The 12,850-nt window shown below is 31.5% G+C and overlaps 1 protein-coding gene across 1 annotated transcript in view; it reads left to right on the top strand.

The window, feature by feature from the left end:
- LOC110096845 (FGGY carbohydrate kinase domain-containing protein) overlaps positions 1–7,029 on the top strand; it is a 29,438-nt gene extending 22,409 nt beyond the window's left edge. The window contains exons 11-14 of the mRNA XM_020822968.2: positions 3,681–3,837; positions 4,853–4,925; positions 5,001–5,128; positions 6,725–7,029. Of these exons, the coding sequence (XP_020678627.2) occupies positions 3,681–3,837; positions 4,853–4,925; positions 5,001–5,128; positions 6,725–6,862 (496 nt within the window). The 3' untranslated portion in view covers positions 6,863–7,029. The remainder of the gene's footprint in view (positions 1–3,680; positions 3,838–4,852; positions 4,926–5,000; positions 5,129–6,724) is intronic.
- Positions 7,030–12,850: the final 5,821 nt, after the last annotated feature.

The following is a 12,850-nucleotide window of genomic DNA, read 5'->3' on the forward strand; positions in this document are numbered from 1 at the left end:
ATAAGTGAGCTCGAGCTCGTTTGAAAAGCTCGAGTTCGAGATCGAGCTCGTTTGAAAAACTGTAGCTACGGATAGATTTTTTTATAAAATAAGCTTTCAAATATTATAAAAAAATAATATATATATATATCGAGTAGCTTGATAAGCTTTCGAGTCAAGCCAGGTTGAGCTCGAACTCGAGCTCGATTGTAGGCTCGAGCTCGAGCTCGAAGCTCGATAAGCTCGGCTCGCGAGCTCGTTAATGAGTCGAGTTCAAGCCGGCTCACAAGTCGGCTCGGCTCACTTACACCCCTAGTCGGAGTACATGCAGGTAATTTAAATTTAATTTTTAAGTATTTTGTGCCTTTTAATGCACTTGTATGATATTTGTTTGTTTTAAAACTTATTTATCAATTTTTGGTCCGTGTAATATCCCGAGACGTCACACTTGCTTATTAATTTGCTCGTCGGGGCCAATGCAGACATGTGCTTTTTAGCGCATTTTGCATGATGCATAGACATGTTCGTATGATGTGCGTGATACAATTGCATGATGATGGTGCATTTGTACATTGTGTTGGACCTACGAATACTACATTTGATGTTGTTTAGGATGCATATATGATTCATTTGCACATTGCATGTACGTTTTTTATGTTGTATTTGCATGTTGCGTGTATGTTTACATAATGCATTTGAATGTTATATGTATATTTGTATTGTACGCATAATGCATTCATATGTTGGATATTATACATGCATGTACGATCCTTTTGTATGTTGGGTGATGTGTTATATGTTGGTCGTATATATGCATGATGCATCTGTGTAGAATATTATGCATTGAGTATTATACACGCTTGTGCTTGGATGTTGGGTAGTATACTTGCGTAACACTTGTATATTGAAGAATGTACATGAATGATGCCCTTATGCATTTTTTAATATGAATGCATGCGGTTGGATGTTGGGTAGTACACATGCATGTTGCATTTGTATGTTGGGTATTGTATACGCATGCATTTGTATGTTAGATGTTGTACATACATGTGTATGTACATTCGATATTATATATGTAGGCGTATGTATGTCGAATATTGTATATGCATACATTTACATATTAGGTGGTGAATATGTATGATATGTTTGTATGATGCGTAGCATGTTCATAATGTATTTGTATGTTAGATAACGTGCATATACGATCCACCTACAAATTGGATGGCCATCAATGCATTTGCAAAATGTTGTCGCACAATTGACGATATACATACGTGTTGCTTAGTATGCTTGTTGGGTAGTGCACATGCATGTTGCATTTGTATGTTGGTATTGTATATGCATGCATTTGTATGTTGGATACTGTATGTGCATGTGTATGTACGTTGGATATTATATATGTAGACATATGTATGCCGAATATTGTATATGATTACATTTATATGTTAGATGGTGCATATGCATGGTATATTTACATATGGTGCATTATGTGTTCATAACGAATTTGTATGTTGGATGGTCATCGATGCAGTTACAAAATACTCTCGCACAACCGACAGTATACATATGCATTGCTTAGTCTGCTTGTATAGTACACTTGTATTTGTTGATACATGTTGAGTAGTACACATGCATGTTGCATTTATGTGTTGGGTATTGTATATGCATGTATTTATATGTTGGGTATTGTATATGCATGTATTTATATGTTGGTATTATACATGTATGTGTATGTGTGTTAGGTATTGTATATGTAGGCATGTGTATGTTGAATATTGTATATGCATACATTTACATGCTAGGTAGTGCATATGCATAACATGTTTATATATGGTGTGTTGTGTGTTCATAATGTATTTGTATGTTGGATAATGTGCACACATGATGCACTTGCGGGTTGGATGACCATCGATGCATTTGCAAAATGCACTCGCACAATCGGCGATATACATATGCATTGCTTAGTGCGCTTGTATAGTATACTTGTATGTCACAGGTGCATTTGCACAACACACTCAGGAGACACATATGAGCAATTTCGTATTGATGATTTGATGTGTCCCACACATTTTAGCAAACGAGCCGTGCAACCCATAACGCACAATAATATGCTAGTTTTTTTAAGGCATACATTCATGAGGTGTATAACATGTTCACGGGACGCATACGAGTCCCTTTTTTTGAATACATGTCTCTGACGTGGTGATTGATCGCACAAGCACTATGTCCTAGGAGAACAAGTGATTTTTATATTTTCAAATTACTCACATCTTTCATTTAGGCACAGTAACACTCACATAGGGTATTCGATGCAAGTGCATTGAAACTATCTCTCAGCATGCCTTTCGCATGCATGTCTTTTGTCTTTTTGTGTTTGGATTTGAGCTCGGTGAGCCCCATAGAGGAATCAATTCTTATATTATAAATAGGGAGCCCATTTGACTTAATTTATTTTTATGCATTTCATTTTGCAAAGGTGTTGGTGAGGGACTTGGATGTGTGCATAAATTTTAGGGGCTAAGAGAGAGGACTATATTTCACATTTGTTGGTGAGTGTTCAAGTTTCCTGTAAGTCTTCTGTAAGTTTAATTTTGACTTTTTTTTTATTTTAGTTCTTTTTAAATTATGATTTCATGCTTTTTTTGGGTCAATTTTCAATTTTTTTGCCCCTTAAAATTTAACTTAAGCTCCTCATGTCGATCCAAATTTTGGTAGTAGTCCGACGTTATCCCCTTGTAGAAGGTTGCATCAGGGAGTGTTGGGCCTTCCCACCACAACAAGAAAGATGTGCATGGTTGGTGTCAAGTGACACTGTGACCGTAGAGAGAGAAAGTAGATGAGAGTGTGGGAGAGGAAGGAGGTAGGGCATAGAGAGAGAAAATGAAATCTCTTTTTTAGAGAGAGAATATGAGCTCTCTTTTTTAGAGAGAGAAATAATTTTATCTCTCTAAGGGCTATTTTGGATGCAGGATTTAGGCTAGATTTAGGCCAAATTTGAGCTAAATCTTGCCAAACACCAAAAAATACAAAGTTACATCTCACAGTAAGTTTAATCTTTTGCTTCACGACATTTTAACCATTTTTGTCGTAAATCTCAGATTTCTTAAATTCGGCTTTTTCGGATTTTGTAAATCCGAACGAAGAAGTGTTCGAAAGGGGAGAAATATTGTTACCTTCACGGCAAACTCCGACGCGCTTCTGATCTGACATGAACAATGTCGTCGAAGGAGGTGGACAAGCTTCGACTCTTTAAGAACTCTACTTCATGCGAAGCAGAACAACAACGAATAAATGTAGAAAAGAAAAAGCAAACTCTAGAGAGGCAATGGCAAGCGACTCGTTCAAAGCTCTACCCCACATGAACCAGCGAAGCTAAAGAGGGAAGCTCCATCTCATTCGAATGTCAACGAAGAAATTGGATCCGCTATGAGGATTAGATTAATTCTTAACTTCTTAATTATGTATTAATTTAATTTAAAATATAAAATTTTAATTAGTTGATTAGTATTGTAAATATTAATTAAATAATTAGTTAGTAATAAAAGAACGAAATAATTAATTAGATAATTATAAGTAGAATTAGTAATTAAAAATTTATCAAAATAATATATAAAAATTAATGAAATAATTAGTGTAAAAAGTAATTAAATGATTAATTATTTTAAAAGTTTTTTTATGTCTGCTTGGATTTACTTAATCAGGTCACCGGTTGCGGATGCAAATTCAAAAGGTATGGTTTGTGGTCTAACGCTAGACAGAAGTGAGAGACAGTTGGCCCTTCTTTACCTTGCCACAGTTCAGGGAATTGCTTATGGTACACGTCACATTGTGGAACAATGCAACTCTCATGGGCATAAGGTATGAATTTCTTAATACCGTTGGATATGCTAACATATGTTGATTTTACCTTTTCTTATATATGATTCTTCATGTTTGACAAATTTTGTTTAACTACTGCAGCATTGACAATCCTCATGTAATGGGATAAAGGCTTCATGTTGTTGTTATTGTTGTATTGCAGCATTGACAAGTCATATCACATTATTTGTTTTTTGTTAAATTTTCTGTGAAATTTATATTCCTATTCCTTTATTGAAACAAATGGAATGGACTCCAGAATGACTATGATGCTAGCAGGATTTTATTGAAAACCACTCCAGGAGAGGCTTCTCTGGCCTTTTTTTGTGGCGGAGACTGCTTCTTTTCAAGTTTGGCAGTTTAGGCGTTCTAGCAAGGAAATGGGGATTCGCTTCTATACAGTTGGTCTTAGTTTCAAATATTAGTATATTTTGTGAGGAGAGGGTTCAGTTTTATCAGTTTATTCTGATAAAAGTTTATTGCAGTGTTGAAAAATGAACCTTTATATACTATTCAGAGTTTGCTTGTAGATGTAGTGTACTGCAACATGCAGCATATTTTATCATTCTCCAAAGGAACCTGCTTTCTACTCACCAACTTTGCTTGTAATTGTCTGTGAACCAGTTTACAATTTGGTTATATAAGTTCATTTTTCTTAAATATTATTGGAAAGGAAAACAATTAGTGGTATGCCTATGTTTAGTAAAATGATACGCGAGACTCGAACCCAGGGCATCTAATTTGGGAGCAAAACTCCCAACCAACAAACCAAAAGAGCTGCGTTAAAATGCATATCTGATATTATCAAAAGCTTAAGTAATAAATGCAATTTGTTGTGGATAGGATTTGTTTTCTATCATTTTCTACTCATCTGCTCATCTTTTGACTACCCTAGTCAAACAGTATGATCCAAAATTATTATTATTATTTTTTAATGGATTGACGTTGTATGGTGATGACAATGGTTCCTCCATTTCCCTTGTATATAATTTTGAAAGTTTCTGTCCATCCGCAGATTGACACACTCCTTGCATGTGGTGGATTAGCCAAAAACCTACTGTATATCCAAGAGCATGCAAATATAGTTGGTAAATCTGCTCATCCTCTTATTTCTTTGGCCTAAATAAATAATAATGTTATATTATAACCTGCATAAATTTCAGGTTTCCCTGTCATTCTCCCGAGGGAAAATGAGTCCGTGCTTTTGGGTTCTGCCATTTTAGGAGCCGTTGCTGCTAAAAAATACCCCACCCTTCATGATGCGATGAGTGTGTTAAATGCTGCGGGTCAGGTAATTTAATGCTTATGTTTGGGTTACTACCATGGTCAAATGCAACTGTTGAAGCTTTCACGCATTGCCTATTTACAAGTTCATTGAATCCATGATCTAAAAGTTAATTGATAAATAGTTTAGAGTGCAAGCTTGGACATGGCTGCCCTGTTTCTTTTGACTGAATATCTTTGTCCATCTTCCTGTGCTAGATCATTACTTCTTCTAATCAGCTCTTAATATGGTTTTTTCTTGCAGTAACAATCCTATTTTAAATCTACTATCATCATGAATATCATTAGTCTTATCAGAACTATTTGGGATTGGCTCTATAAATTTTCATTTTCCAGCTTTTGTTGAGTGGTGCTATTCAACATATTCTTCACAAATTGTTCTTTTCCTTTCTAATCTTTTGACCGTTTTTTCTACCCATTTGATGAGTATATTTTCTTTCTTTTGTTGCATTTCAGTAACTCCATATTTGTTTTATTAATTTTAAGTCATGTACCTTTTAAACTTTTTCTCCATTATTTTAAGTTCTCAATTATTCCAGCAATTGTCTCACTGGCTATACCTATATTATTTGCGAAAATTATACAATATGATACCTCATTTTAAATATCCTACATACGAATCTCTATAATCAAATGCGGAAGAATATCGACTCAATGTTGGTCCTTGATATAATCACACTGTAGTTGAAAACTATTTCATCACTCTAAATTTTATATAATTAGCTGGTGTTTGTCATATGTATCTTTAATACTTTCAATATATTTTAACACATCTTGTCTTTAATGTTAAGAAAGATAGAAGTAGACCTAAAAAGACTTTGACGGAAAGAAATGGTCTTTTTTTATTAGATTTAAATGAGAATTTGACTCTTGACAGGATATAATGAAAAAAAAAAATACATATAGTCGACCCCACGTAGTGGGATAAAGACTTGATGTTGTTATTATTGTTGTTTTTGTATCTTCTTTAATGAATACTAAGGTTTCATTTGGGACGGCTTTTTTAATGTTTCTTATACCAACTTTTTTAGTACAAAAATTACAATTTTTGTACTAAAAAATTTATTTTAAGAAGCAACAAAAAAGTCGTCCCAAACGAAACCTAAATCAGCTCTCATAATGCATGATCATGTCTTTGCATGACCATAAAAATCATGTGAAAATTTATTCTTTAAATCATATTTTTTGGTTAATTGTCTAAATATAATAATTTTCTTCATGATAGGTTTTTCGGCCATGAAATGAACTTTATTATTCAAAATTAACATATTTTTTTCTAAACTCATGTTCTATTACTCTCATTGCTTTATTATATGGCGACTTCTTTGTAATTAGCATAACCTTAAACATCTCATCTATTCTTAAATATTTATATAAAAATATTTTTTTCATCATTTGACATTCTCTCAGATTTCAAAATCTCACTAAAAAAAACATGTTAACCAAACTTATACAGTTTCCTCACAACTCTTTAAATTTCAGTAAAAAATCTCATTTATTTGGGATTAAAATTCTGGATAATTTTTTTTTTTTCTCAAGCTAACACGAGTTCATTAATCATTATTAAATATACTAACATGGATTCTAAATTGTGGCATGGCAGGTTATCAATCCTTTGGAGGATCCAAGAGTGAAGAAGTATCATGATATCAAGTACCGGATTTTCCGATCTCTCTATGAGCAGCAACTTTCCTATCGATCCATGATGGCTGAAGCCATGCAGCAGCAATATAAGGTATAGTGATTTCTGCCTCCTTTCAATTAATCAAGTAATGTGGCAGCAATAAGAGTGTTGGGCTGCCTTCATTTGTTGCAAATCGCTTATGTTAACCATTTTTTTCCTATTGCTACGAATTAAGACTAAATGTTATCATATTGATGTTGAAATAAAATTTGACACTTTGTTAAGCTGTAGATTTAGGCCTCGTTTGGTTCCCCAACTTTTTTTCATTTTTAAACAGAGGTATTAGGACAGAGAAGCAGGATTTTTTTTCTTTCAGATCGGCGAAAATGCAAAAATGTAGCAAAAGGTATTTCGAAAAAGTCGGGTAAACAAACAATAAAATAATAAAATTTTCACCGATAATTACGGCCAATCAAACGAGGCCTTAGGGTTATATTTCGGATAGTATTCTACTTGTTTTGCAAAAATCTCTTTGATGGATGTATACCTGTGTATGCGGAATCACCATTTGGATGAGTTGCAGGAATTGAGACAATTTGCTAAAGAATTGTAGGTCATGCTAACTCGTCTCAGAGGAGCTCACCTTAGAGGAGCAGTATTGAGAGAGGCACTTAACCCCAAAAGTGTCAGGAACTGAGAGACTTAGGTTTCCTTTGGGACGGTTTTTTTATTGCTTTATATAACGGAGTTTTAATACATATTTTTTAAAATTTGTAGCAATAAAAAAGCCGTTCCAAACGAAGCCTTAATAAAAGAGATGCTCATTTATCCTAACTCATCCATAATCTCACGATCTCATCAAGAGGCTCAAATTAATGAAGCGGAAACAGACGGTTGAACATTTGACTAGATTTTTAATTTATAACTAAGTATTTCTGATAAGCAAAAAGCTACTAAAACCTCAAATTAGAAATAAATTAAAATAAAATTGTTTAAATATCTTTCTTCATGTGCGCCACACTTATCTCGATACATATTTTTACATTTTTTATTCATCTTGATTATATTAAATTATATATGAAAAGTGTTAAAGCAATATAAAATAAGTTAAAGCTCAGCAAGTAAAACATGCTTCTAAATTATAGTAACTCAAGACAATTGGAATAATATGCATTATCCCTTTTTTCATTCTATAAAATATCACTTCATTAAATTTAATTTATCATTTCCTCTTTAATTTATAAAACTTAATATTTTAAAACTTTTTTTAATTTTTAAATAAATTTTAATTCTTAAAAATAATCATCGAATATTTTACTAATTAAGATGTCCTCTCAAATATTGCTAGTTAAAGCACTTAATTGTTCTTATATTTAATATGTTCCTAAAAATACTCATTTTATCACTAAACTTTATTAAATTAATAATAAAATTTATTCTCCTCTTCTAGGTGTAAAGTATTATTTAATTATTACTATTTTCCAAATTAAAATTTTATATTAGTTCATTTATAATTTAATCATATTTCTCTTACATATATACTAACTCTATTAAATAATAAAACATTGTTATATTCAATTAAGATTCACATCAAATTGACATCTCTTAAAAGATTATTTGCTAAAGTCACTCCCTAAGCCACTCAACAGATGCGCGAGCTTGCCAGAGGTGTCTTAAGGCTATATTAGAGATAGTTGTGCATGTAAAGCCATAAACTTCTATTCATATGTTTTTAACAATCAAATTAAATAATATTTTATTACTCATTAGATGTAACATCTTATTTAATTTTTTTAAATCTATAAATACAGGGTTTAAAGTATTAGACTATTATTTTGATCTTTCATGGAGTATGAAATTCTAGAACTCTTCTTCTTACTCGCTCATCTCTCATTTCTATTGCTCTATTTTTTTAGTTACTCTTACGAGTAGGGTTAGAGTGCCCTTCATAGACAAATTTGTATAACATTCCGAAAAGTAAAGTGAGCACATAATTGACGCTATTAACTAAGAAAAAAGCACTATGAGAAGTAAAGCAATGTGATAGGGAGAGATCAATCAATATAGAGAACCAAGACTTCACAACTTACTGTTAATTGGTGGAGATGGATGAGAGGAGCACTTGGATGATCCAAGGAGTATGCATACTAGAGGTTTCCTCGAACTCAATGATCCAAAGGGTGCGATATAGTTCCAGGGCATTGACCCCAACACATGGCATTGATGAGACTTTCTATCCCAATGCCTACTATGTAAAAGTTATGGGAAAAGTTATAAATGTGTGGAAAGAAGTGATAGCTCTAAGTAGAGAGAGTAAGATTAGAGACTAATGTGCTAATTGAAGAAGTCCTAGTTGTTGAGATTGTGATATGCCCAGAATCTAAATTTGAAAATTTATTTTTTTAATAAATAATAATCAGAGCTATTTAATTTCTTTTATCAATCTAAATAGTAATAGAAATAAAATTATTGATCAAAATATCAATATGCACTTTTATATTTATTTCTCCAAAAATCATTTACAATATTTAGGATCTATATAATCATATCATAAATATTATGTCCTGGTTTAAAAAAATAACTAAAATAAAAAAGAACAAAACCTAAAGAATCCAGCTTCACACTCTTGATCCTTTGCCATGACCTGAAATCATTTAATCACATATAATGAGCTAAAAAATCTAATAGGTTATCAAAACTTACGACTAAATTCAAAGCATGATAGAGAATCAATATGCATGATAGCAGTCAAATCATAACAATTACATTCATATAATCATTTAATAAGTGCATAAATAGTAAAATTATATAGTACATAAGACAATAAATCAGTATTGATGTCAAATCACTAATTCAATTGTTATAGCAATATTACAATCAATAGAAAAATAATATAAAACGATAAAATTAAATCACCGATAAATATAATTAAAATCAAATCAATATAGTAAAATTATATAGGAGTATACACATGTTATCTAGTTATTCTATATGAATACTAAATCAATATCTTAATCACATATTCAGTATATCATATATATCACGTGCTCAATGTATAAATCATGTTTTTTGTATCAATGAATTAGTATCAGTGTTAATAATAAATTCACACACTAATAGGAATAATGCCTCAATAATATGCATTTCAGTAGTCACATTACACAAGTAAGAATTCTGGATGTCACGGTGTTTTTTAGTATCGTATTAGTATCTATAAACTATTGGCTCAGTAAACATAGTCGTCACTCTTTGTCCATTGACACAGTAATCATTTTTTATAACTTACAATCAGTGTATCATATGAATCAGTCTAGAATAACAACAAATCACATATTTAAAGGAAAGCTTGTTACCCACCATCTTGTACAGATCAATCAGTCTCCAACTAATGGGTCAAACAGTATTTACTTGTATTTTACACATATTATTATGACAGTACTATAAAAGTAATATCTATAATATATCCACAATCATTTTTAATATATTACAACAAATAAAATATAATTGTGCTTAATTCAAGAAGTGTCAAAATATCCAAAAGGAAGACAATGAAAACTATATTAAGTAAAAATTCACATTTTTTAGAATTTAATCAAATTATCATATATAATATAAAACACCATTCTAAAGCTTTAGTTGAACTAAATAACTATTTTATACTTCAAAATAAAATTTTAAATTGACAAAATTATTATATTTTCAAAATCACATTGTAAAAAATCTCAAATAAATACGTTAAATATTCATAATCTCAAGCCCTACAACATATAAAAAGTTATACGAAGAAAACTTAACCAATACAAAATTATCGTCATTTTTTGATAGAGAAAATACAAGTTTGATAGAAAAAATATAAAAACACAAAATTCTTGAAATCAGAAATAGGATAATTTATTACAACTAGTTGAGCAAAATTTTTAACATGCTTGACAGACGAAAATCACTCTACGACCTCTAAATCATAATCTATTTTTTATCCTCACATTCTCTCTTAAAATCTCAAATCATTTCTCTGCTATGCTGTTTGGATGGTCAAATCGATTTTCCAAATAGATACGTAATGATTCCAAAATTCTGGCTTGTACCAATAAGTGTCAATTTCTTAAGAATTTACACAAGTGCCCAAAATTATAGAAAAATTTATGTAATTAAAGCATTACAATATCAATGTTATGGCGTAAATAGTTTTCAAAATTGACTTTTAATGACTCCAAAGAAAAATATTTAACTAAGTCAAAATACAAGCTATTACAATCCACCCACTTTAAATGAAATGTCATCTCAGACATTTTCCTTAAGAACTCGAGGAAAAAATTGGTATAAATAAAATTTGTATGATTAAAAGTCAAATCAAATTAAATTCAAATAAAAAATCATCAAAGGATTCACATCGAATAAGTATTCATTATCTATCATACAATCATGTAATTCATTCAATCAGATGTCATTTATATCTATGTTTGTTTTTCCAAAAATCATGTAAACTACGTAGAATTTATACAATCATATCATAACTACTCTATCTTGAGTATAAAAGAATAAGAAATAAAACTTGAAGAATCTTAATCAATCTTACACTTCTGATCTTTTATCTTGAATTAAAATCATTTAATCACATATAATGAGCTAAAAAGTTTAACAGGTCACCAAAACCTATAACTGAATTTAAAATATGGTAGATAACTAATATGTATGTCAGCAGTCAAATCATAATAGTTATATTCATGTGATAATTGAATTAGTGCAAAAATAATAAAATTATATGATATGTAAGACAATAAATCAATATGGGTGTCAAATCACTAAATCAATCATTATATCAGTACTATAATTAATAAACAAATTGTATAAAATAATAAAATTAAATTATTAATAAATACAATCGAAATCATATCAATATAGTAAAAGCATATAGAGATATACACATACTATCAATTTATTCTATATTAATATTAAATCAATATTTTAGTCATATGTTTAGTATATCCTATATATCATGTGCTCAATGTATATATCATACCTTTTATATTAATGAATCAATATTAATATTAATAATAAATCTGTACATTAATATGAATAATGCCTCAATAATATGTATTTTAGTAGTCACATTAAATAAGTAAAAATTCTGGCTATCATTGTATTTTTCAATATTATATCAGTATCAATAAATCATTGGCTCAATAAATAGAGTATTCACTCTTTGTCCGTCGACAAAATAATCAGTTTATTATAACTCCTAATTAATGTATCATGTGAATCAGTCAAGAATAATATCAAATCACATATTTAAAGGAAAGCCCCTCAACCCACCATCCTGTATATGTCAATCAATCTCCAACCAATAGGTCAACCAGTTGTGGACCTCCGAAAAGAGCACCGCGCGAACGGGTCGATTGGAAGGGACAGATTGGATCGTGCATACGACTAACCATTGAGGATAGAGGCTTTCACCAACACACCTCGATGGGTAGCAATATACACGACCTAGTCATGGGTTTCCTCCATCCGATACAAAGGCTCGAATGGGGTTTAGTAGATGTGGGGCCAAGTTTCCCACGGGCGTAAGCCCCCGTAGTTAATTACATCCCAGGCCGAAGTCCGAAAAAACTCTCGATTAAGGATCATATATTATCCTCTCAAAAAGTGGGATTGACACAAGGCGTAGACTAAGAAGTCCTACTCAAAAGGAAAGAAAAGTCCCAAAGGGCTAAATCAGACATGCGTGGTCCACACCAGCATTCGGAGGCTCTAGGGTACTAAACATAAATTGGAGAAAGGAAAATTAGGCAATCAATCACATGCATGAGAGAAGGATGGAGGTGGCGTCATCCTGTGATGCAAATAAGTAGGATTTAGGATCCCTAAAAAGAAGAGACATACCTACTATTTAAGGAATACTACAAGATCGAATGTAGTTGCCTTGAATCCTAAATCTAGTTTGGACTTAGTGTTCGACACACACTAAGACCAGTGTCCTAGCTAATGCAATGCAAAGATCTGGACTTATCCCGGCCTGGATGGGGGAGCCAGCTAACCACCTAATCGATTCAAAACCATGATGTCAAGTCAATTATGAAAGATGGGTGGGTGGTACAGTTCTTT

This window comes from Dendrobium catenatum, unplaced genomic scaffold, assembly GCF_001605985.2.
Source record: "Dendrobium catenatum unplaced genomic scaffold, ASM160598v2 fragScaff_scaffold_1676, whole genome shotgun sequence".
Taxonomy (NCBI): Eukaryota; Viridiplantae; Streptophyta; class Magnoliopsida; order Asparagales; family Orchidaceae; genus Dendrobium; species Dendrobium catenatum.